At 46.0% G+C, this 27,337-nt stretch overlaps 1 protein-coding gene across 1 annotated transcript in view; it reads left to right on the top strand.

Annotated features, from left to right (window-relative positions):
- LOC124012727 (CUB and sushi domain-containing protein 3-like) overlaps positions 1-27,337 on the top strand; it is an 849,083-nt gene that overhangs the window by 743,795 nt on the left and 77,951 nt on the right. The window contains exons 54-56 of the mRNA XM_046326635.1: positions 10,859-11,032; positions 13,368-13,553; positions 15,250-15,423. Coding sequence (XP_046182591.1) covers positions 10,859-11,032; positions 13,368-13,553; positions 15,250-15,423 — 534 coding nt within the window. The remainder of the gene's footprint in view (positions 1-10,858; positions 11,033-13,367; positions 13,554-15,249; positions 15,424-27,337) is intronic.

Genomic DNA, 27,337 nt, shown 5'->3' with positions numbered 1-27,337 from the left:
ACACACCATTACCATGTCACAGCCCTGACACACCATTACCATGTCACAGCCCTGACACACCATTACCATGTCACAGCCCTGACACACCATTACCACATCACAGCCCTGACACACCATTACCATGTCACAGCCCTGACACACCTTTACCATCACAGCCCTGACACACCATTACCATGTCACAGCCCTGACACACCATTACCATGTCACAGCCCTGACACACCATTACCATGTCACAGCCCTGACACACCATTACCACATCACAGCCCTGACACACCATTACCATGTCACAGCCGTGACACACCATTACCACATCACAGCCCTGACACACCATTACCATGTCACAGCCTGACACACCATTACCATGTCACAGCCCTGACACACCTTTACCACATCACAGCCCTGACACACCATTACCATGTCACAGCCCTGACACACCATTACCATGTCACAGCCCTGACACACCATTACCATGTCACAGCCCTGACACACCATTACCATGTCACAGCCCTGACACACCTTTACCACATCACAGCCCTGACACACCATTACCATGTCACAGCCCTGACACACCATTACCATGTCACAGCCCTGAAACACCATTACCACATCACAGCCCTGACACACCATTACCATGTCACAGCCGTGACACACCATTACCATGTCACAGCCCTGACACACCTTCACCACATCACAGCCCTGACACACCATTACCATGTCACAGCCCTGACACACCATTACCATGTCACAGCCCTGACACACCTTTACCATGTCACAGCCCTGACACACCATTACCATGTCACAGCCCTGACACACCTTTACCATGTCACAGCCCTGACACACCATTACCATATCACAGCCCTGACACACCTTTACCATGTCACAGCCCTGACACACCATTACCATGTCACAGCCCTGACACACCTTTACCATGTCACAGCCCTGACACACCATTACCATGTCACAGCCCTGACACACCTTTACCATGTCACAGCCCTGACACACCATTACCATGTCACAGCCCTGACACACCATTACCATGTCACAGCCCTGACACACCATTACCATGTCACAGCCCTGACACACCTTTACCATGTCACAGCCCTGACACACCATTACCATGTCACAGCCCTGACACACCTTTACCATGTCACAGCCCTGACACACCATTACCATGTCACAGCCCTGACACACCTTTACCATGTCACAGCCCTGACACACCATTACCACATCACAGCCGTGACACACCTTCACCACATCACAGCCCTGACACACCATTACCACATCACAGCCGTGACACACCATTACCATGTCACAGCCCTGACACACCATTACCACATCACAGCCCTGACACACCTTTACCATGTCACAGCCCTGACACACCATTACCATGTCACAGCCGTGACACACCTTCACCACATCACAGCCCTGACACACCATTACCATGTCACAGCCCTGACACACCATTACCACATCACAGCCCTGACACACCATTACCATGTCACAGCCCTGACACACCATTACCACATCACAGCCCTGACACACCATTACCATGTCACAGCCGTGACACACCATTACCATGTCACAGCCCTGACACACCATTACCATGTCACAGCCCTGACACACCATTACCATGTCACAGCCCTGACACACTATTACCATGTCACAGCCCTGACACACCATTACCACATCACAGCCCTGACACACCATTACCATGTCACAGCCCTGACACACCTTTACCACATCACAGCCCTGACACACCATTACCATGTCACAGCCCTGACACACCATTACCATGTCACAGCCCTGACACACCATTACCATGTCACAGCCCTGACACACCATTACCACATCACAGCCCTGACACACCATTACCATGTCACAGCCGTGACACACCATTACCATGTCACAGCCCTGACACACCTTTACCACATCACAGCCCTGACACACCATTACCATGTCACAGCCCTGACACACCATTACCATGTCACAGCCCTGACACACCTTTACCACATCACAGCCCTGACACACCATTACCATGTCACAGCCCTGACACACCTTTACCATGTCACAGCCCTGACACACCATTACCATGTCACAGCCGTGACACACCTTCACCACATCACAGCCCTGACACACCATTACCATGTCACAGCCCTGACACACCATTACCACATCACAGCCCTGACACACCATTACCATGTCACAGCCCTGACACACCATTACCACATCACAGCCCTGACACACCATTACCATGTCACAGCCGTGACACACCATTACCATGTCACAGCCCTGACACACCATTACCATGTCACAGCCCTGACACACCATTACCATGTCACAGCCCTGACACACCATTACCACATCACAGCCCTGACACACCATTACCATGTCACAGCCCTGACACACCTTTACCACATCACAGCCCTGACACACCATTACCATGTCACAGCCCTGACACACCATTACCATGTCACAGCCCTGACACACCATTACCATGTCACAGCCCTGACACACCATTACCACATCACAGCCCTGACACACCATTACCATGTCACAGCCGTGACACACCATTACCACATCACAGCCCTGACACACCATTACCATGTCACAGCCGTGACACACCATTACCATGTCACAGCCCTGACACACCTTTACCACATCACAGCCCTGACACACCATTACCATGTCACAGCCCTGACACACCATTACCATGTCACAGCCCTGACACACCATTACCATGTCACAGCCCTGACACACCATTACCATGTCACAGCCCTGACACACCTTTACCACATCACAGCCCTGACACACCATTACCATGTCACAGCCCTGACACACCATTACCATGTCACAGCCCTGACACACCATTACCACATCACAGCCCTGACACACCATTACCATGTCACAGCCGTGACACACCATTACCATGTCACAGCCCTGACACACCTTCACCACATCACAGCCCTGACACACCATTACCATGTCACAGCCCTGACACACCATTACCATGTCACAGCCCTGACACACCATTACCATGTCACAGCCCTGACACACCATTACCATGTCACAGCCCTGACACACCATTACCATGTCACAGCCCTGACACACCATTACCACATCACAGCCCTGACACACCATTACCATGTCACAGCCCTGACACACCATTACCATGTCACAGCCCTGACACACCATTACCATGTCACAGCCCTGACACACCATTACCACATCACAGCCGTGACACACCATTACCATGTCACAGCCCTGACACACCATTACCACATCACATGTCTAGGCTGTATTATTATTATAATTGTTAACTATATGGTTAGAACGATATTTATATATTCTGGTATCAGATCATAGTGTCTGAAACAATGTTTCCTTTAGGCTATAAGAAAACCGTTTGTTGTCTGATAACATTGTCTCTCCGGTGGTAATCGTGGTGATGATGCCCAGAGTTTTTATAAAGACAATATGCTGTGTAAAGCTAGCAGCACTTGAAACAGAAATAGCTACTGGCCAGGGCCATTTAGCTTTGTATCCTACTGAAATGGTAGTGAACCGTATCTCCTCAACTGGCTATCACAAAGACTAGGCCTCTGGCTCGCTGATCAACCATGGAGCTAGGCCAACACTTCTTCATGGAAAATAGGATTTTATTTCACCCCTCGGGTGTGCGTGTGCGTGTGCGTGTGCGTGTGCGTGTGCGTGTGCGTGTGCGTGTGCGTGTGCGTGCGTGCCTGTGACTCCACATTCACGTGCATGTGTTTGAGGTTGCGCTCAGCTATTTTAACGTGCAATGATGTGGTTTTAAATTCTGGTTATAGACAGTGCTCAAATGAAGGGGAAATTGCTTCTTTGCAAAGAGAGACAAATTACATCTGTAATTATGCAAATGCTGTTGTTTGTGAGAACGTGGGAAGGGAGGGAGGGAGGGAGGGAGGGAGGGAGGGAGGGAGGGAGGGAGGGAGGGAGGGAGGGAGGGAGGGAGGGAGGGAGGGAGGGGGAGGGAGGGAGGGAGGGAGGGAGGGAGGGAGGGAGGGAGGGAGGGAGGGAGAGTGAGTGAGTGGTGGTGAGTGGTGGTGAGTGGTGGTGAGTGAGTGAGTGAGTGAGTGAGTGAGTGAGTGAGTGAGTGAGTGTGAGTGAGTGAGTGTGAGAGTGAGTGAGTGTGAGTGAGTGAGTGAGTGAGTGAGAGAGAGTGAGAGAGTGAGAGAGAGTGAGAGAGAGAGAGAGAGTGTGAGAGAGTGTGAGAGAGTGTGAGAGAGTGTGAGAGAGTGTGAGAGAGTGTGAGAGAGAGAGAGAGAGAGAGAGAGAGAGAGAGAGAGAGAGAGAGCAGCTGCGGGTGGCAGTGAGGAATGTGTGGACCCACCAGGGTTGACAAGGAGAAAAACAAGACTGAAGTGAGGAATCACTTTCTACAGACATTGACACCTGTTCAGGTTCTCCTTCATAGGCTTAGTAGGACAGAGAACCCAGAAACGGACTGGCCATAATGGCAAATGCCAGATGCGCTGGTCCATCTTTAGCCCATTGTGGACAATGATCATAATTTGTCTAATAATGAGGGCCTTAAGAAAATAAATTGCTGGTGTGGGGGCCTCGAGGAAGATAGTTTAGTCAGTCTGTTGGGCCCAGGAAGATGTTTTGGGCCCAGTGCGTCTCTGAGAGACCTCAGTGCAGACAAAGACAGATGTGGCTTGCTGCTTCAACTACAATTTTGACAACGGTTCTTTTTTTTGTCCTCCTTTTCGTGTGATGCCTACAGCATTGAAACAGGGAGAAATATTAAAGCATAAACATTTATTTTCTCTGACGATTCACGTCAGCTTTACTACCAAAGGAGCACAATACCCAGGTCAACAACTCCCTTGAGTAAGAATTGATTTGCCTTCAAAAGTATGTTATTTGAAAATGTTATATCATTGTTATATCAAGTTCATTAGAATTTTTTTTTTAATGGTCTGCAGTAGTGCAGAGAAGAAGTGCCTGGAGTGGGATACAGGTCAGTAGTTAACTGTGGTGGACTAGTTGTGGCTGGAGGACAGAGGAAAGGATTACTCTCAGTTCCCCAAAATGGAGAAGAGGAGGTGGAATAAATGCTCTATGTCTGCTCTGTGTCTGCTCTGTGTCTGCTCTGTGTCTACTCTGTGTCTGCTCTGTGTCTGCTCTGTGTCTGCTCTGTGTCTGCCCTGTGTCTGCTCTGTGTCTGCTCTATGTCTGCTCTATGTCTGCTCTGTGTCTGCTCTGTGTCTGCTCTATGTCTGCTCTGTGTCTGCTCTATGTCTGCTCTGTGTCTGCTCTGTGTCTGCTCTGTGTCTGCTCTGTGTCTGCTCTATGTCTGCTCTATGTCTGCTCTGTGTCTGCTCTGTGTCTGCTCTATGTCTGCTCTGTGTCTACTCTGTGTCTGCTCTATGTCTGCTCTGTGTCTGATCTGTGTCTACTCTGTGTCTGCTCTATGTCTGCTCTGTGTCTGCTCTATGTCTGCTCTGTGTCTGCTCTGTGTCTGCTCTCTGTCTGCTCTATGTCTGCTCTGTGTCTGCTCTGTGTCTGCTCTCTGTCTGCTCTATGTCTGCTCTGTGTCTGCTCTGTGTCTGCTCTGTGTCTGCTCTGTGTCTGCTCTATGTCTGCTCTGTGTCTGCTCTGTGTCTGCTCTATGTCTGCTCTATGTCTGCTCTGTGTCTGCTCTGTGTCTACTCTGTGTCTGCTCTGTGTCTGCTCTATGTCTGCTCTGTGTCTGCTCTGTGTCTACTCTGTGTCTGCTCTGTGTCTGCTCTATGTCTGCTCTGTGTCTGCTCTGTGTCTGCTCTATGTCTGCTCTGTGTCTGCTCTGTGTCTGCTCTATGTCTGCTCTATGTCTGCTCTATGTCTGCTCTGTGTCTGCTCTATGTCTGCTCTATGTCTGCTCTATGTCTGCTCTGTGTCTGCTCTGTGTCTGCTCTGTGTCTGCTCTATGTCTGCTCTATGTCTGCTCTGTGTCTGCTCTGTGTCTGCTCTATGTCTGCTCTGTGTCTGCTCTATGTCTGCTCTGTGTCTGCTCTGTGTCTGCTCTGTGTCTGCTCTGTGTCTGCTCTATGTCTGCTCTGTGTCTGCTCTGTGTCTGCTCTATGTCTGCTCTATGTCTGCTCTGTGTCTGCTCTGTGTCTGCTCTATGTCTGCTCTATGTCTGCTCTATGTCTGCTCTGTGTCTGCTCTATGTCTGCTCTATGTCTGCTCTGTGTCTGCTCTGTGTCTGCTCTATGTCTGCTCTATGTCTGCTCTGTGTCTGCTCTATGTCTGCTCTATGTCTGCTCTATGTCTGCTCTGTGTCTGCTCTGTGTCTGCTCTATGTCTGCTCTATGTCTGCTCTGTGTCTGCTCTATGTCTGCTCTATGTCTGCTCTGTGTCTGCTCTGTGTCTGCTCTATGTCTGCTCTGTGTCTGATCTGTGTCTACTCTGTGTCTGCTCTGTGTCTGCTCTATGTCTGCTCTGTGTCTGCTCTGTGTCTACTCTGTGTCTGCTCTGTGTCTGCTCTATGTCTGCTCTGTGTCTGCTCTGTGTCTGCTCTGTGTCTACTCTGTGTCTGCTCTGTGTCTGCTCTGTGTCTGCTCTGTGTCTGCTCTGTGTCTGCTCTGTGTCTGCTCTATGTCTGCTCTGTGTCTGCTCTGTCTCTGTGTCTGCTCTATGTCTGCTCTATGTCTGCTCTGTGTCTGCTCTGTGTCTGCTCTATGTCTGCTCTATGTCTGCTCTGTGTCTGCTCTGTGTCTGCTCTGTGTCTGCTCTGTGTCTGCTCTATGTCTGCTCTATGTCTGCTCTGTGTCTGCTCTGTGTCTGCTCTATGTCTGCTCTGTGTCTGCTCTATGTCTGCTCTGTGTCTGCTCTGTGTCTGCTCTGTGTCTGCTCTGTGTCTGCTCTATGTCTGCTCTATGTCTGCTCTGTGTCTGCTCTGTGTCTGCTCTATGTCTGCTCTATGTCTGCTCTGTGTCTGCTCTATGTCTGCTCTATGTCTGCTCTATGTCTGCTCTGTGTCTGCTCTATGTCTGCTCTATGTCTGCTCTGTGTCTGCTCTGTGTCTGCTCTATGTCTGCTCTATGTCTGCTCTGTGTCTGCTCTATGTCTGCTCTATGTCTGCTCTATGTCTGCTCTGTGTCTGCTCTGTGTCTGCTCTATGTCTGCTCTATGTCTGCTCTGTGTCTGCTCTATGTCTGCTCTATGTCTGCTCTGTGTCTGCTCTGTGTCTGCTCTATGTCTGCTCTGTGTCTGATCTGTGTCTACTCTGTGTCTGCTCTATGTCTGCTCTATGTCTGCTCTATGTCTGCTCTGTGTCTGCTCTATGTCTGCTCTATGTCTGCTCTATGTCTGCTCTGTGTCTGCTCTGTGTCTGCTCTATGTCTGCTCTGTGTCTGCTCTGTGTCTGCTCTATGTCTGCTCTGTGTCTGCTCTATGTCTGCTCTATGTCTGCTCTGTGTCTGCTCTATGTCTGCTCTGTGTCTGCTCTATGTCTGCTCTGTGTCTGCTCTGTGTCTGCTCTATGTCTGCTCTATGTCTGCTCTATGTCTGCTCTATGTCTGCTCTATGTCTGCTCTGTGTCTGATCTGTGTCTGCTCTATGTCTGCTCTGTGTCTGCTCTGTGTCTGCTCTATGTCTGCTCTGTGTCTGCTCTGTGTCTGCTCTATGTCAGCTCTGTGTCTGCTCTGTGTCTGCTCAGTTTGTTCCTGCACATGTCAAAACATTAATTGGAAAAAAAAGCACAGTGGGGCTGTTTTTTTTTGTGTGGTGACACACATACACATACACACAGATATACACACCCCTGCTGTTACCTACACACTTTAAGTATCAGCAGATTTCTAGGGCACACACACTTGGAGTTAGGGCCTTCACACCTTAACACTGACTTCCAGACCAGCACACGATCACTCACTCATTGACTCGAACTTTTTGGGGCCAGGGACCCTTTTGTGATATTAAATTCATCAAAAGGGTCCATGCAGGTAGTCCGGGTAGTTATTTGATTAACTATTTAACTAACTACAGTATTTATCAGTCTTATGGCTTGGGGAGAGAAGCTGTTCAGGATCCTGTTGGTTCCAGACTTGGTGCATTGGTATCGCTCACCGTGCGGTAGTCTACCGCATGCTCTGGGTACGCGTCCTGGTAATCCGTCTGGCCCTGCGGCCGTCTGGCCCTGCGGCCGTCTGGCCCTGCGGCCTTGTGAATGTGCTAGCAAAACAATTCCAAAACAGCTCCTCATAACATGAGTAAGATTTTTTTTAAGCATAACATTAGTTTTACAATGACTTCGGCAGTGGATGGCCAGACGAACCAAGTCTCGGGCCCTGGGACATCTTTTGGCATCAGAGAGAAAATGTTTTCAAGCTAATTTCCTGCAATTCTACACATTTTGTCTTGGGGCAGGATATTTTTTGTTGTTGCGGCATAATGCTAATATTCTACACATTTCGCCATGAGACGGAGAGATTTTCTTTATCACAGTGCATTTATGTATAACAAAAAAACACATGTATTTTTTTTTCAATTTAACAAATTCTCATTTACAATGACGTTCTATCCCTGCCAACCCCGGATGACGATGGGCCAATTGTGCACCACCCTATGGGACTCTCAATCACAGCCAGATGTGATTCTGCCTGGATTTGAAAAAAGGGACTGGAGTGACACCTCTTGCATTGAGATGCAGTGCCTCAGACCCTGCGCCACTCGGGAGCCCATTACTAAGTTGAAAAATGTATCATTGGTGGAGTACTGTGGATACCAACATCCCTGTGAGCCTCCCAGGCCCATGTTGCCTAAGGGTTAAGAATGGTAGATGAATAATATTACATTGTATTGTAGTACCGTCTATGCCAAGGATCATCAGCAAGATTCAGCCACAGGACGATTTTATTGAGTGGACGGTCGGTACATAATTACAAAGAATTTGACATAATCATTTCAAACCTTGCTTAAATGTGTATACGATCACATACAAGTACACTATATCACTCTATTATGTGTGGGAATACTTTGGAACAGATTTACAAAATGTAAATCGCTCGGAGCTGATTGGCTGGTGTCCCTACTGGGCTGCCAGTTGGGAAACCTTGCTCTAAACTTATTCCACGAATCTCTTGGCTAAAATGTGTTAAATCTGAGAGATGTTAATAATATTGATTTTAAAAAATCTATATAATAATAATGCATCTTTTGAGATCTGGCTGTGGACCCCCTGCAGTACCATCCCAGTTTGAGGATCCCTGGCCTAACACACTGACTTCCAGACCAGTACACAATCACTCACCCATACTTAGCCCACTCACCATACTTAGCCCACTCACAATACCTAGCCCCTCTTACTCCATTTGCACACACTGTATAGATTTTTCTATTGTGTTATTGTCTGTACTTTTGTTTATCCCACGTGTAACTCTGTGTTGTTGTCTGTATGTTTGTTTATCCCACGTGTAACTCTGTGTTGTTGTTTGTGTCGCACTGCTTTGATAAAGATCTTGTCCAGGTCACAGTTGTAAATGAGAACTTGTTCTCAACTGGCCTACATGGTAAAAATAAAGGTGAAATAAAAATAAATGTAAAAAAAACTGTCTCTCTCTCCCTCACTGACTCAGTCTGGTCCATTATCTCATTTCAGAAGTCCCAGACAGTCTCCCTCTCACTGATAAAGTCCCACAATGTCAGGCTTACAGTATCCCTCCTAGTATCATGTCCCCATGGCCCCATATAATATTAGGCCCCAGAACCACCAGTTTCTCCCCTCCCAGGACCCATGCCTCCCAGGCGGACAGAGAAACGCCCCCCAGAGCTAGAGAGGATATATAATCAGTTACACAGTATGCTCAGCCATCACTTCTGCATCGCTCAGCAAATGCCTGCAATTGAGCACAACTAATGTGGTTTGCGCCATTGGCGTGAAAATAGCCGCCATCCATTGGATTAGCCATTCGGGTGAGCTGACAGATGGCCAATGAGTTTAGACCAGTGGGACCTGATGGGGAATGACACTCTTCAGGGCAGTGGTCTACGAAGCGGCAATATGACAGTCCTTCACCATTAGTCCTCCTGAATATCAGTTTGAGAGGTGATTGAGACCATAGAAATAGAATGAGACATTCAAAATGGTCAGTCCATCCATTGTATGACATTATTGACTTGAACGGGGACGCCACTTCTATTCATTGTAGTTCTGTAATTGAGACATTCTGTCTGAACTGTTGATAGTCTAGCCCCTAGCCTATTGATAACAAAGCCACACAGCCATATCACAGTTCCATTGGTAACCAATTGTTATGTCCACTCTATGGCACAGTAAGTGAATGTGGGGCTGCGTTCAAGCTCCACTGGTTTATTGTTGGATTAAATTCCCTTTTCAAAGTCCAGCTATGCTTTGAAAGCTCAATAGGCATGTTTTTGCATTGAACAAATGAGCACCCAGTGGATTATTACCTACACTGAACAAAAAATATAAACTGAGGAGTACTTCTGTCTGTAATAAAGCCCTTTTGTGGGTAAAAACTCATTCTGATTTGCTGGGCCTGGCTCCCCAGTGGTTGGGGCTGGCTGCCAAGTGGGTGGGCCTATGCCTTTCAAGGCCCATCCATCCATGGCTGCACCCCAGCCCAGTCGTGAAATCCATAGATTAGGGCCTCATTTATTTATTTTAATTGACTGATATCCATATATGAACTGTAACTCAGTCAAATATTTTAAATTGTTGCATGTTGCGTTTATATTTTTGTTCTGTATAAGTCAAAAGTTAGCCTTATCTGTTATCAATTACATGTGAATGTTACCCTTTTGTACGATACATCACATACAGTATGATTCAATATGGAATCTCAATGTCAATATCTCTCTCTCCCCCCAGCTATCAGCTGTGGACACCCAGGAAGCCCCATCTACGGGCGGGCCATCGGTAACGGCTTCAACCTGAACGACGTGGTGAGCTTCTCCTGCAACATGGGCTATGTGATGGAGGGGCCCTCGAGGGCCCAGTGCCAGGCCACACGTCAGTGGAGCCAGCCACCACCAACGTGTAAAGGTGGGGAAAAAAGTTAAGTCTTCTATTCACACGGGGTACGCTTGCTCGTTCCGCCTGACCCCTGCAGTGCACTCTGGCTAAAATGGGGATGAATGAGGAGGGGTTCATCATAGCTTGTAGTGGGATTGTTACCAATCAGCATTGTAGCCAATCAGCATGACAATGGCCTCTGTGTAGGGTGAATGGGGACATTTGGTTGCTCTGTGTTTCTGTCTGTTATGTGGTTGTTGTGAGTTAGGGTCATAGGCTAGGACGGCTTCTTGATCGTCATTGGATATGATTGTGGTGGTATCACTGACTGGTATAGTGTTTTTGAATGGTTCCCAGTGCATGACATTTGCCTTGCATGTGATTTAGTTTACAGTGATGCATTTCAACATGCAACCAGCCTAATTTCTGTAATATGAGTTTGTGACCATGCGTTTGCTGTGTTATACTGTATAATATAATATTCAGAATGTGTGGAAGAGCTGTGTGGGGGTGGGTGGGGGTGGGGTTATTATCTGAAACCATCTCATAGAGCTTATGGTACTTCCGTTATAGAGGATTGGTAACCAGAGGCTAAATCCAGGGTCAGACTGGTATTGCACAAGCCCTGCATATCAAACAAACTAGTGTCAGTAATGTAGTATCTGATTGGATGACTGAGCCAAGTGGAAATATTAAGCCCTCATTGTGTTGGCCTTTTTTGATACAGGTGAATCAATGTCTCTGGTTCTTGGAATTCAGAGTAAGCCATTGTGCCATGTAGGGGAGAATTAGGATGAATGTAACACAGGGGGCCGAAAGTAACATTTTTATGTTGTATAGTTGTGTTTAGTTGTTTAAGGTTCCAAACATATGTCATTTTACTTATACTCATTCTCTCAACCAGCTTCAAGAGGTAGTCACATGGAATGCATTTCAATTAACAGGTGTGCCTTGTTTGAGCCAATCAGTTGTTGTGACAAGGTGGGGGTGGTATACAGAAGATATCCTTATTTGGGAAAGAACCAAGTCCATATTATGTCAATAACAGCTCAAATAAGCAAAGATAAATGATAGTCCATCATGAAGGTCAGTCAATCTGGAAAATTTCAAGAACTTTGAAAGTTTGTTCAAGTGCCGTCGCAAAAACAATCAAGAGCTATGATGAAACTGGCTCTAGAGTGCTCAGGACCTCAGACTGGGGCGAAGGTTCACCTTCCAACAGGACAATGACCCTAAGCACACAGCCAAGACAACGCAGGAGTGGCTTCGGGACTAGTCTCTGAATGTCCTTGAGTGACCCAGCCAGAGCCCGGACTTGAACCCGATCGAACATCTCTGGAGAGACCTGAAATAGCTGTGCAGCAACGCTCCCCATCCAACCTGACAGAGCTTGAGAGGATCTGAATGGGAGAAACTCCCCAAATACAGGTGTGCCAAGCTTATAGCATCATACCCACAAAGACTCAATGCTCTAATTTCTACCAAAGGTTCTTCAACAAAGTACTGAGTAAAAGGTCTGAATACTTATGTGATATATCAGTTTGCATTTTTTATACATTTCTAAAAACCTGCTTTTGCTTTGTCATTATGAGGTGCTGTGTGTAGATTGATGAGGAAACAAAATACATATAATCAATTTTAGAATAAGGCTGTAAAGTAACAAAATGTGGAAAAAGTCAAGGGGTCTTAATACTTTCCGGCACTGTGTGTATATATACAGTACCAGTCAAAAGTTTGGACACACCTACTCATTCAAGGGTTTTTCTTTATTTTTACTATTTTCTACATTGTAGAATAATAGTGAAGACATCAAAACTATGAAATAACACATATGGAATCATGTAGTAACCAAAACATATCAAAATATATTTGAGAATCTTCAAAGTAGCCACCCTTTGTCTTGATGACAGCTTTTCACACTCTTGGCATTCTCTCAACCATCTTCATGAGGTAGTCACATGGAATGCATTTCAATTAACAGGTGTGCCTTGTTCAAAGTTAATTTGTAGAATTCGGTTCCTTCTTAATGTGTTTGAGCCAATCAGTTGTTGTGACAAGGTAGGGGTGGTATACAGAAGATATCCCTATTTGGAATGCTTTTCCAACAGTCTTGAAGGAGTTCCCACATATGCTGAGTTCTTGTTGGCTGCTTTTCCTTCACTCTGTTGTCAATAGTGTGAATCATGGATTGAGATCAATGGAAGATTATCGCAGAAAGGCAGTTTCGTGTCAGCACTTGGCCCTTTATGAGTGACTGCAGAGGGTTAGGCGTGTCCTCCTAAGTGTTAGAATACATGTATCCCTTCCATGTTTCCGCCAAATAACACATGCTTGTCTATTTCCCCCTCTCTGTCTTCCTCTGCAGTGGTCAACTGCTCCGATCCTGGCATCCCAGCGAACTCCATCAGGCAGAGTAAGATAGAACACGGCAACTTCACATTTGGAACCGTGGTGTTCTACGACTGCAACCCAGGTTTCTACCTGTTCGGTTCTCCGGTTCTCACCTGTCAACCCACGGGACAGTGGGACAAGCCTCTACCTGAGTGTATCGGTGAGTCTGTTGTCACACTGCTACTTATACTCATATGTGGTTTATTGGAGGAGTTTTGACGGTTGAAAACATTGTCACCGATAAAGCACATTGGGAACATACCGCTGATTGCAGTGTGCGGGAGTCTTTTTTTTTTACCATTCACTGGACTTATTTTGATATCCAGCAGCTGCTCAAAAACATTGGTGGTATTTATCTACTGTCATCTGTTCCTATAATTTGTTGTGACTGTCTCACAGACAGTCTCTTTCTCGGAGAGAGACTGCCGACTTAGCAACTTGGCACTTGTGGGTAATTAGCATATTATTCCTTTAATTGAGGCTGAATGAGTTGCGTGACCCCCGCAGCTTAAGATCAGTGTTCTAATTGAGGGACAGGTGGAACAGCGATGTGGATATTAGACTAATTAGGGATGCCAGGTTGGCAGCTGATCCTTCTGTTTTATAGTGTACCTGCAACATTCTCCTCTAAAACAAGCTGCACCAGGGACCTGCTGTACTGGCAACTTGGCATGTCTAAATAGTTGGCTTCAAGGCTTCCTACTGGCTGTCTCTGAGTTTTAAACATAACCCGGGCTTCCTACTGGTTGAGGGGCACGCTGTGTGCTCCAATCAGTTCTCTCCTTTGAAGTTTGAACCCAATCTCAACCTTATTGAACATGATGTGCCGCCCACTGTTTTATCTTAAACCTGACCATAAATTAGCTCTACTTTGTCCCTATCAGTTTGGTGTTCCTGTTGCCATGTGTTTTAAAAGGGACTGAAAGACGTTGGACAGGATTAATCAATGTGCTCTTTTCTCCTCAATGCCTAGTTCCCTGTTTGATCCACCTGCTGCAACATTGACACCGTGTCCAAAATGTTCTTCTCATTTCGACACACCTCCTCCTTTCCGTTGCTTCAGCACGTTAACTTTGTATCGGCCAGGAGCAAAAAGGGAGAAAGTTTCAAGTAAACTTGCTGATTGTAGCACATTGTAGGGTGAATATCTGAAGAAAGAAGTTGATCATTTACAACATTAAAAAAGGAAATTGAGAATTATTACAAAGGATGAGGATGGTACCACTTTGGATCGTTACCATTATGGTACAGTACATTTTGGACGGTACCTGGACCCAGATCAAATCAAGTACCTGGTCTATAAAGCACTTTTAATCTGGGTCTGGGAAATGTAGCCCATAGTTTGTATTATCTGAATTAGTTTTGAAAGTAGTAAAGTAGTTTGCATGATACAGTATCCTCCCTCATCGAGATGTAGGCCTGAACAGTGTTTACACCATAGTCACATCTAGTTCTGTCTTTACTGCTAACATACTGGACAGGCATCCCAAATGTCACTCTATTCCCTATGGGGCCTGGACAAAAAGAGTGAATAGGTTGCCATTTGGGATTTAATTTGACCTTTATTTAACTAGGCAAGTCAGTTAAGAACAAATTCTTATTTTCAATGACGGCCTAGGAACAGTGGGTTAACTGCCTGTTCAGGGGCAGAACGACAGATTTGTACCTTATCAGCTCAGGGATTCGAACTTGCAACCTTTCGGTTACTAGTCCAACGCTCTAACCACTAGGCTACCCTGCTGGATGCAGACATAGTGTGTGGCCTCAACCCTGTAGAGACAGCACCTTCCACTACGTTAGACCGGTCAGCACTCTGAACTGATGGTATCCATTGTGTGTGTGTCTCTCTCCTCCAGTAGTGGACTGTGGTCACCCTGGGTGCCCTCCCAACGGCCAACTGAGCGGGGACAAGTTCACCTTCGGCTCCACGGTTCGCTACACCTGCACAGGGGGGCGGCAGCTGAAGGGCGAGTCGGCACGCACCTGCCAGCTTAATGGCCACTGGAGCGTACCCATGCCTTTCTGCTCAGGTGATTTAGGGGGGTTTGTGAGTGTGTGGGAGGGTGTGGGGTTCTTTGTAGTTGGGTGGTTAGGGGGGTTTGTGAGTGTGTGGGGGGGTGTGGGGTTCTTTGTAGTTGGGTGGTTAGGGGGGTTTGTGAATGGGTGCAGGGGTGTGGTGTTCTGTGAGGTTGGGTGGTTAGCGGGGTTTGTGAGTGGGTGCGGTTGTGTATGTGTTGGCGCTCAGGTTGTCCTGACGGTAACAAATGAATAAGTCATCTGCAACGTTACATTATGATCTATAGGAAGGTTGTCATGGTGACCAAGCTCAGATGTTCAAATCTATATTCATCAGCTTTTGGTCTTACTTTTGCTCACTGCAAGAGCTAAAAACAGACAGAGACAAATAGAGAGAAGGTCATATCGAGGACTTTTAGATATACCTCCAAAATAAAGAACGAGCTGCTAATAGAAAAGGGGGATTTAAAAGCGGTGGTGGAGCAACACGTTGGATCCAGCAGAACAGAAGAAACGAGAGGCATCGACTAACGTGTGGGCAGGAGGGTTCACCATCTTCACCCTAGAGTGGGCGCTGTACCTGGGCGTTACGGCTACAAAAGATCCCAGCTCCCCTGTCTTCACAGTCTAGTCTCCCTCTCTCTCTTTTACTCTTTCTCCCTCTCTCTCTCCCTCTCTCCCTTTTACTCTTTCTCACTCTCTCTCTCTCTCTCTCTCTCTCTCTCTCTCTCTCTCTCTCTCTCTCTCTCTCTCTCTCTCTCTCTCTCTCTCTCTCTCTCTCTCTCTCTCTCTCTTTTACTCTCTCTCCCTCTCTCTCTCTCTCTTTCTCTTTTACTCTTTCTCCCTCTCTCTCTTTTACTCATTTACTCTTTCTGTCTCTTTCTTTGTCTCTCTCTCTGTCTCACTCTTTGTCTCTCTCTCTCTCTCTCATACACACACAGACCTTCCTTACTTCCTTCCTTAACTCCTGAATTACTTGCTTCTGTCCAAAATAAAGCTTTTTTCTCCTTCCTCTTCTTCTTCTTCCCTGTCTTCCATTCGATATGTAAAGTGGCACAATGTGGATTGGATGGAAATGGTTATATGTCATTTAAGTAAATATGACAATGACCCCGTCGAGGATCATGGGAAAATACATTTGTGGCTGAAGTCATTTTTTTCAGCCGGAGAAGGATGTCATTCTCTGGATAATTAGGGCCTCTGTATTTCCTCTCTTGCAGAAGCTGGGGCCTCCATCCCAAATTAAACCCTATTCCCTGTATAGAGCACTACTTTGAACCAAAACATTTGGCTCTGGTCAAAAGTAGTGTAGTATATAGGGAATAGTGTGCCAATTTTGAATCCAGTTGGGACAATAAGTCCCAGTAATGGAACTACTCTGTTGGTGGTTGGTGCTTAGTGTTTGCTGTTCCTCTTAATTGCTGTCTACTTTTCACTATGGCAGACTGAAGAGGAAACATCTCGCCCTCATCTCTCTCTCTCTCTCTCTCTCACTCTATAGAGAGAGACACATGTACTCACCTGTAATACAGAAGATGGTGTTTCAATCTAAAAATGTTTTGAATTGGACATCGCAAATTACTGGCTAATTACTTATCCCTGTAGTACATATCTTCCCTTTGTAGTTTTCTTTACTTAAAGACTTTTGGCGCTTGTATACACCCTCCCTCACCCTGTCTGTAGTTTAAAGAGTTTAGAAATAGGTTCACCTCCCCTGCCTCACCCTGTCAGTGGGTCCTATCTGTTATTTAATAACCCATCCTGCCATGGCCTGTCAGTGGGTCCTATCTGTTATTTAATAACCCATCCTACCATGGCCTGTCAGTGGGTCCTATCTGTTATTTAACCCATCCTACCATGGCCTGTCAGTGGGTCCTATCTGTTATTTAACCCATCCTACCATGGCCTGTCAGTGGGTCCTATCTCTTATTTAATAACCCATCCTACCATGGCCTGTCAGTGGGTCCTATCTGTTATTTAATAACCCATCCTACCATGGCCTGTCAGTGGGTCCTATCTGTTATTTAATAACCCATCCTACCATGGCCTGTCAGTGGGTCCTATCTGTTATTTAATAACCCATCCTACCATGGCCTGTCAGTGGGTCCTATCTGTTATTTAATAACCCATCCTACCATGGCCTGTCAGTGGGTCCTATCTGTTATTTAATAACCCATCCTACCATGGCCTGTCAGTAGGTCCTATCTGTTATTTAATAACCCATCCTACCATGGCCTGTCAGTGGGTCCTATCTGTTATTTAATAACCCATCCTACCATGGCCTGTCAGTGGGTCCTATCTGTTAGTTAATAACCCATCCTACCATGGCCTGTCAGTGGGTCCTATCTGTTATTTAATAACCCATCCTACCATGGCCTGTCAGTGGGTCCTATCTGTTATTTAATAACCCATCCTACCATGGCCTGTCAGTGGGTCCTATCTGTTATTTAATAACCCATCCTACCATGGCCTGTCAGTGGGTCCTATCTGTTAGTTAATAACCCATCCTACCATGGCCTGTCAGTGGGTCCTATCTGTTATTTAATAACCCATGGTCATCTATCTAACCCATCCTACCATGGCCTGTCAGTGGGTCCTATCTGTTATTTAATAACCCATCCTACCATGGCCTGTCAGTGGGTCCTATCTGTTATTTAATAACCCATCCTACCATGGCCTGTCAGTGGGTCCTATCTGTTATTTAATAACCCATCCTGTCAGTGGCCTGTTATTTAATAACCCATCCTCATGGCCTGTCAGTGGGTCTATCTGTTAGTTAATAACCCATCCTATCTGTTATTTAATAACCCATCCTACCATGGCCTGTCAGTGGGTCCTATCTGTTATTTAATAACCCATCCTACCATGGCCTGTCAGTGGGTCCTATCTGTTCTGATCATAGTGTGAAGAGTTCAGCAACATGATAACCACCCTGCCTAATCCTAATGTTTATTCAACATCCAATAGGATCGAATTAACATATTTTTGTTTACAGTGTGCCATTGAGTAGTGTGAAAAGTCTGGCAGTGTGTAAAGTGGGCCTAAAGCTGACTATGCTGCTGAGAGATATGAGAACACAAGCTGACAATCTCACCTCTTCAACCAGAGTTGTGTGAACGCAGAGAAAGAGAGAGAGGCTCGCAGAGGAGACGCGAGAGACAGATTTGTGGTGGAGAGGGGAGAGTAGGAAGGAAAAAAAAGAACTAACTAAGGTACAAACTAGAGCCGATTTATTTGTACTTCTCCCTCTCTCGACAGCTCTCTCTCTCAAAAGCTCTTTACATCATGGTGAGGTACTTTTAGGATCCATTCTAGAAAACGATTCTGTGGCGATGAAGTATACAATGTATCTTCACTTGAGTTTTTGTGAGTGTCTCTCTGGGGAAATGTACTATCAAATCAATTTAAATAAATAAAGCACTTTATAAAGTATCAACATGTACATGACGGGACGTTATGACAGTCTAATCACATAATATGGTGTCATTAGCCTATTTCGCTACAATTATTAGTGTTATCTGCCATGTGCTGATGACTTGAGTTTTGCATGTGTTAAGTTGTTGGGCTAAATTACGTGTCTGTCTGTGTTTGAGGGGTTTCTCTGTTTTTGGGAGTAACCCGTATTCCACACAGATGATACTTGCTAATGACTTGGGGTGTCGGTGTGCGTTCTTTCTCACTCTCTCTCAGTTGCCGGTCTCTCTATGCTTCCGCCACTTGTCTCATCTTGCCGGTACGCTGGCACTACTGCAGACTTACTGATGCACAAAGAGCACCTTCACACACATATAGACTCACCTGCTCTAGGTCTCCATTAAACCTTCATTAACTGTCCGTGACCCATAAAAGAGCTCCTCCCCAAACCCTTCTGTACAGTGTATGGTGCCTGTTCTCTTCTGAGAGCGCTGACCCAGAAAGAGACAGCCAGGGAGAGAGAATTAGAAAGCCATGAGTTTCAGATGGGAGTATTGCTCTCTCTCTCTCTCTCTCTCCCTCGCTCTCTCTCTCTCTCTCTCTCTCTCTCTCTCTCTCTCTCTCTCTCTCTCTCTCTCTCTCTCTCTCTCTCTCTCTCTCTCTCACTCTCTTTCTGTCTCTCTCTCTCCCTCTCTCTCTCTCTCTCACTCTCTTTCTGTCTCTCTCTCTCCCTCGTTCTCTCTCTCTCGCTCTCTTTCTGTCTCTCTCTCTCTCGCTTACTTCTCTCTCTCTCTCTCCCTCTCTCTCTCATGCTCTCTTTCTGTCTCTCTCGCTCTCTCCCTCTTTCTCGCTCTCTTTCTGTCTCTCTCTCTCTCCCTCTCTCTCTCTCCCGACTCTCCCTCTCTCTCTCTCGCTCTCTTTCTGTCTCTCTCTCTCTCCCTCACATTCTATTGTTCACTTCCCTGAAGCATTTGTATTTCCCTGGCTCTGAGCTTTACCTTCCAGTGAGCTGCAGGATTCTAAGCCCCAGCAACAGAAGCCTTCTTTAGGGAAAAGCTGTATATCAAGTGAGGACATGTGTGTGTGTGTGTGTGTGTGTGTGTGTGTGTGTGTGTGTGTGTGTGTGTGTGTGTGTGTGTGTGTGTGTGTGTGTGTGTGTGTGTGTGTGTGTGTGTGTGTGTGTGTGTGTGTGTGTGTGTGTGTGTGTGTGTGTGTGTGTGTGTGTGTGTGTTGGCCAGTACAGTACATGCTAGGCCCTAACCATAACCCTTATACTGTTAGATCAGTTTAACACCATAACACCCTCCGCTTCCATAGTTTCTGATGTAACTGCCCTCCTGGGCCAGGGTACCTCCCAGGGTAAACATATGTAACTGCCCTCCTGGGCCAGAATAAACTGACGTAACTGCCCTCCTGGGCCAGGATAAACTGATGTAACCTCTCTCCTGGGCCAGGATAAACTGATGTAACTGCCCTCCTGGGCCAGGGTACCTCCCAGGGTAAACTGATGTACCTGCCCTCCTGGGCCAGAATAAACTGATGTAACTGCCCTCCTGGGCCAGAATAAACTGATGTAACTGCCCTCCTGGGCCAGGATAAACTGATGTAACTGCCCTCCTGGGCCAGGATAAACTGATGTAACTGCCCTCCTGGGCCAGGGTACCTCCCAGGGTAAACTGATGTAACCTCTCTCCTGGGCCAGGATAAACTGATGTAACTGCCCTGCTGGGCCAGGATAAACTGATGTAACTGCCCTCCTGGGCCAGGGTACCTCCCAGGGTAAACTGATGTAACTGCCCTCCTGGGCCAGGGTACCTCCCAGGATAAACTGATGTAACTGCCCTCCTGGGCCAGGGTACCTCCCAGGGTAAACTGATGTACCTGCCCTCCTGGGCCAGAATAAACTGATGTAACTGCCCTGCTGGGCCAGGATAAACTGATGTAACCTCTCTCCTGGGCCAGAATAAACTGATGTAACTGCCCTGCTGGGCCAAGATAAACTGATGTAACTGCCCTCCTGGGCCAGGGTATCTCCCATGATAATCTGATGTGACTGCCCTCCTGGGCCAGGATAAACTGATGTAACTGCCCTGCTGGGCCAGGATTAACTGATGTAACCTCTCTCCTGGGCCAGAATAAACTGATGTAACCTCTCTCCTGGGCCAGGATAAACTGATGTAACTGCCCTCCTGGGCCAGGATAAACTGATGTAACTGCCCTCCTGGGCCCAGGGTAAACTGAATTAACTGCCCTGTTGGGCAAGGCAGCAGTAGGGCGTCAGGTAGCCTATCGGTTAGAATGTTGGACCAGTAACTGAAAGGTCACTGATTCAAATACCCAAGTTGACAAGGTGAAAAATCAGTCGATGTGCCCTTGATCAAGGCACTTAACCATTATTTGCTCCAGGGGCACTGTACTTTTATGACTGGCCCTGGAAAACAACACATTTCACTGCACCGATCCGGTGTATGTAACACTAACATATGTATTAATATTAAACCGTATCACTCCTCCTAACCAGTGGACAATGCAAGTAGAGCCCTTCCCTGTAATCCCAAGCACTCAGTGATCCAATTAACTCGACCCCCTGTCCATTAACTAGACCCCCTGTCAATTAGTTAGGCCCCTTGCCCATTAACTAGACCCCCTGTCAATTAGCTAGACCCCCATGACATTAGCCAGATCCCCTGTCAATTAGCCAGATCCCCTGTCCATTAAAAATAACCCCTTTCCATTAGCTAGACCCCCTGTACCTTAAATAGACCCCTGTCCATTAGCTAGACCCCCTGTTCGTTAGCTAGGCCCCCTGTCAATTAGCTAGACCCCATGTCCATTAACTAGACACCCTGTCCATTAACTAGAACCCCTGTCCATTAGCTAGACCCCCTGTCCATTAAAAATAACCCCTTTCCATTAGCTAGACCCCCTTTCAATTAGCAAGACCCCCTGTCAATTATCTAGACCCCCTGTGAATTAACTAGACCCCCTGTCCATTAACTAGAACCCCTGTCCATTAGCTAGACCCTCTGTCCATTAGCTAGACCCCCTGTCCATTAACTAGACCCCCTGTCCATTAAGACCCCCTAGCTCAATTAGCTAGACCCCCTGTTCATTAACCCCTGTTCAGACCCCCTGTCAATTAGCTAGACCCCCTGTCCATTAACTAGACCCCCTGTCAATTAACCAGACGCCCTGTCCATTAGCTAGACCCTCTGTCCATTAGCTAGACCCCCTGTCAATTATCTAGACCCCCTGTCCATTAGCTAGACCCCCTGTCAATTAGCCAGACCCCCTGTCCATTAACTAGAACCCATGTCCATTAGCTAGACCCCTGTCCATTAGCAAGACCCCCTGTCCATTAACTCGACCCCCTGTCCATTAACTAGACCCCCTGTCCATTAGCTAGACCCCCTGTCCAATAACTAAACCCCCTGTCCATTAACTAGCCCCCTGTTCATTAGCAAGACCCCTGTCAATTAGCTAGACCCCCTGTCCATTAGCTAGACCCCCTGTCCAATAGTGACTGAGTCAGTGAGCATGCTACCTGGTGGTCTAGTAGGTGTAGTGTTGGATTGGCACTCCAGGTTAATACTTGTACTTCCTGTGTCTCCAATTAGTCGGGGTGCTGAAGCGTTGGCTGGACGCAGGGCTCTAGGGCTCAGGACCTGTGTTGGGGAGGTTTTTTGAGCCATCTGGTGCCCATGAAACGTTGGTGATGTGATATTGTGTGGCAGGAAGGGGACGTGGTACAGGTTCTGTCTTTTCCCCTATTGCCTGGCCAAGCATTCTTTAGCATGAAGAACATAGTTATTTGAAAAGACCAGTTAGCATTCTAGAGAGCATTTTATTCCCCTGTACCGGTGAGCATAGAGCTACAGTTTCTTAGGAAGAGACCACAGAACAAGTGCTCTGTTTGAGACTAGCGATCACTCAGGCAGTTCTGTGACAAACACAAAGTCACAGGCACATTTAAGACAGACGCCCTTTGTGACAAAACACCAGGGAGATTTCTTTTAACCTCCCTCTGTTCTCCATTCTCCGTTCCCCAGTGTGTCCATGTCCATACTCTGTGTGAGACACGTGAGGTAGGGGGACGGGAGGGGGAGGGGAGTGGCTGAGGGCCTGTTGTGTTTGTGGTGACTTAGTGGCTCTCCGCTAGCTGTCTAGAGATTTGGCTCTGTATCACAGTGTGTGACAGCCAGCCCTTTCTCTCTCTCCTTCTCTCTCCCCTCTCTTTCTCCCCTCTTCCTCTCTCACCTCTCCCCCTCTTTCCCTCTCCCTTTCTTTCTCCCCTCTTCCTCTCTTCCTCTCTCTCTCTCTTCTCTCTCTCTCTCTCCCCTCTCCCTTCCCTCTCTCTCTCTCCTCTTCCTCTCTCTCTTTCTCCCCCTCTCCCCTCTTCCCTCTCTCTCTCCCCTCTCCCTCTCTCTGTCTGGTGGCATGTTGTGTGTCAGCGCTGCCTCTTCAGATGACAGCTAATAAAGCACCAGCCTAACTTGGTCAGCACATTTTCCCTGACAGAGCACACTCCTGGGAACATGAACCCCCCACACCGGGGGATGCTCGCTGCCAGGAGGATAATAGAGGAGGTGGAACATGGGACACATGCACCTGCTCAGCAGCCACACACACACACACACACACACACACACACACACACACACACATACACACACACACACAAGTTTTACTCATAAATAAAGTCACACACACACGTCCACACATACTCATGCACACTTGGCACACACATACACACACAAACACTTGTCAGTTGGCACACAAACAGACACACACACCTTACCTGGAAGCCCCACCACTCACTGTCATCTGGTATCATATTTTGGGGCTGTGTTCTGCTTAGTAAAGAAGGCTGTAACAGTAGCATGTATCTCCAGCATGCTGTACCTTAGGAAGTGTACACTATTTGTGACCCCCTATTGTCCTACTACACTACATGTGATTGTGAGTGTGTGTGTGGGGGGCAGGGGGGGGCATCCTGTAATTTGCCCTGTGTGTTCTAAGATTCGTACTCAGTAGGACCCACAGAGGAACATTTATAACCAAGACACTCAAGGCCCTTTCAACTGCAGCTTTACCCATATGACAGCAACGTTCATGTTCATACTGTACATGTCTGTAGGGACTAGCACTTTATATGCTAGGTGTGGAGCTAGGTGAAACATAACAATGCCCACTGAAATGCAGTTTACCCACATGACTAGGGCTGTTGCCGTGACCGTATTACCGAGTCATGATGACGGTCAAATTTCACCTGACCGTTTAGTCACGGTAATTAGGTTTCTCCAAGCTCTGACACCGCTGATGGTCATTAGTAGCCTACCAAACGTGCTAACTGCCTGGTACTCAGCACTCTATTGTCCCTCTAATCACTCTGACATTAATGCAAATGTCTTGGAAAATCTAATCAAACACTTCATGAGAGCACATGAGCTCATGTTGCGCAACATTTGTGATGGCCTCTACTAAAAAAGAAGAGGATCCCATCAGCTTTCTATAGACAAGGACTACTATATTTATTTTTCAACTATCCTAATATTATACACATTGCTATCTTTACAATAGGAGTATAGCCTACCTGGCTATGTTTTGAGACAGGTGCATGATAATGGTCCATTCTAAATAAATACAAAATTCACACATATATTATTTAGTATATGAAAAGAGAAGATTCAATAATTAATCATCTGATGGGTGACAATATTAGCCTATCACTTGTGTATTATATATTATCACTTGTGAATGATATATTATCACTTGTGAATGATATATTATCACTTGTGAATGATATATTATCACTTGTGAATGATATATTATCACTTGTGAATTATATATTATCACTTGTGAATGATGTCCAGAATAAGGCAAGAAACAAAGCCTTTTTTTTGGCAACTGTTTTTAATCATCATTACACACCTCATGTAGCCTATCCCATAGGCCTATATGTTTTGATAAGGTTTGAATCGCAACTAAAGTGGCCAAATAACTTCTTAAAAAGAAGCACATTAATCCACTTTACACGAGCTATAGAGCCTAACTGGCATATACATAAGCAGCGTGTGAGTTTCATGGTTGGGGAAGATAACTTTCACCATAAAAATGCACCTTTATTATGAAAGCGTTACACGCATAATCGCATTAGCGGTCACTTTTGATAAAGTGTTTCCCGTTAATGGAACATTGGTGCTTATAGCCTACTGCAGCGTTTCTTAAAGTATGGGTCGCGACCCAAGACCTGTTAATGGTGGGTCGCGAAGTAAATGTATGATTATTTCCATTAATGACTGGAATTAATTTGGCCAAGTGTAACTGCGCTCTCGTTTCAGTGTGCACTCTGCTTATCAGCAGTCTCTGCTCAGTTTGGCAGCAGCGCGAGTGGGAGAGGTAGAGGCCAATGTGCTTCACTGTTTACCGGATCTTTTTTCTGCAGTTTTCTTGAACATCACTCCGCAACCCGAACGCTGCAGCGCTGTGGTTCAAGCCACTGACTTGTTATTCCCACGCGCCATCACTCACCGCTGTCATGAAATGGACTCATGCTAACCACATGTTTAGACTGAGCTCAATCATAATGAAACGCAAATACAGTGATTACTTTTTGTCTCTTTCATACAAACTTTGAGAAATAACGAGGAGCGCCCACAATGTGTTTTGTGTGGGGAAGTGCTTAGTTACGAGTCTCTCAAAACAAACAAATTAATAAAACGACACGTCCTGACCAAACATCAGAGCAGGCAAGAATGCTTCAGGAAACAGTGCTTCGAAGTGGAAAAGTAAGTCAACTAGCAAGCTAACTAGCTACTGATAGTGCAACCCTAAGAAACAGTTCAGATGAAGATGAAAAGTTAGCAGGCCTACTGTACATTCTACTGTAGAAATTATTGTTGAAAACAAGTCTAGGTTGGAACTGTTGCTGTTACAAGTAATACATTTTATTCTGAACTGGAATAAACTGATTGAAGCAAGATGCCTTTTGAGACACACACTCACACATTTCTGGGTTGCTCATCTACAGCAGGAAGCGGTCTCCTGCCTGACTGAGAAAGCAATAGATGTTCTGATACAGTTTGGCACCACATACCTATGCAAGTCAGGGTTCTGAAGTACAGAAACGGTCTCAATGCTGAGCATGACCTCAGTGTTACACTGTCTAAAGCAGAGCCCAGAATAGACTTGCTTGTTGAACACTTCAACCAGCCACACACCTCTCATTAGGACTGTGTGTATGTGTGTGTTTTCTGCTCTACATCTGTGTGATGTGATCATTCAGTTCAGAATGAAATTTTAATGGGGAAAAATAAACATGAAAATATATTTATGGATATTTCCTTGTTATTTGTTTTTGTCTATATTGCATTTTTTTTAGGCATAAGGGCAATGAAATGTACCAATATTTAAGTATAGTTGCATATTTTCCTGAGCTTGGGTCCCAGGAAAACACAGAATTTCTCATTTGGGTCCCAGACTGAAAAAGTTTAAGAACCCCTGCCCTACTGCCATGTGTGCATTGCTGCTCTTATAATGTAAAGAAATAGCCTAATAGTTTATCAACATTTTAAGCTAAACGTTCGGATATGTTGCATCAGCCACATTGCACAAAACAATTTTTTTTGATGCTAGTGGTTGTATTCATTCAGGATCTATCACATCCCACAACTGTCCCAGACTATGTTTGGAATATACTTATGTCTCGCACAGAATAGAATAGGTCGACTTTTGTACTATGTGGGATAGTAGATTGACATAGGCTAGTGCTACTCGTCTTGTTGGCTGACGAAAAGTAAATGTGGACAGGTCTTCCAATATCTTTAATATGCACCTCGGAATTGGATAAGGACGCGCGTGTCCCAGATGTGTCTGTCTTCACTTGTAGCCTGCGAGAAAGACGCAATCACGTGATGGATAGTCATGTGAGTGAGAGGTGCTTCAGAGTTTGCAACACTCAGCACTTCTCTCTGAGCGCACATTCTAGGCATTATCAAGTGCTTGTGAAATTGTGAATGAGAGACTGATAAAGTGTGTACAGCCTGTGCAAAAAACAAACATGCCTTTCAAGCGACATTTAAAAAAAATCATCATTGGGAGTCGTATCATGCAGCCTTACAATGTATTCAAAATCTAAACATACAGCCCAACATTTGTAGAACAACTAAAGATACATTAATAACTCTAAATGAATCATATAGGAATACCCATTTCTTTGTTAACCGATCAACACAGGACAGCAGCATGTAATATAAAATAATGTGGAATTCCTAACCAAGTCTTGTCTGTTAAATGAACTAGTGTAGCCCACAGCCATAAATAAATTATGGATGTATTGGGAAGATGTAGACTATATTACATGGATTTATTAGACATTTTAAAATGCCGATGTTCCAAAGATCTACATCAGTGCCAATAGTATTCAAAGTTGTCCTCAAGGCAAAGGGTGGCTACTATAAAATATATTTTGATTTGTTTAACACTTTTTTGTTATTTCATTGTTTTGATGTCTTC

This window comes from Oncorhynchus gorbuscha, linkage group LG24 (assembly GCF_021184085.1).
Source record: "Oncorhynchus gorbuscha isolate QuinsamMale2020 ecotype Even-year linkage group LG24, OgorEven_v1.0, whole genome shotgun sequence".
In the NCBI taxonomy this organism is placed as follows: domain Eukaryota; kingdom Metazoa; phylum Chordata; class Actinopteri; order Salmoniformes; family Salmonidae; genus Oncorhynchus; species Oncorhynchus gorbuscha.
The sequence above is the reverse complement of the archived record's forward strand: the minus strand, read 5'-3'. Positions and strand labels throughout refer to the sequence as shown.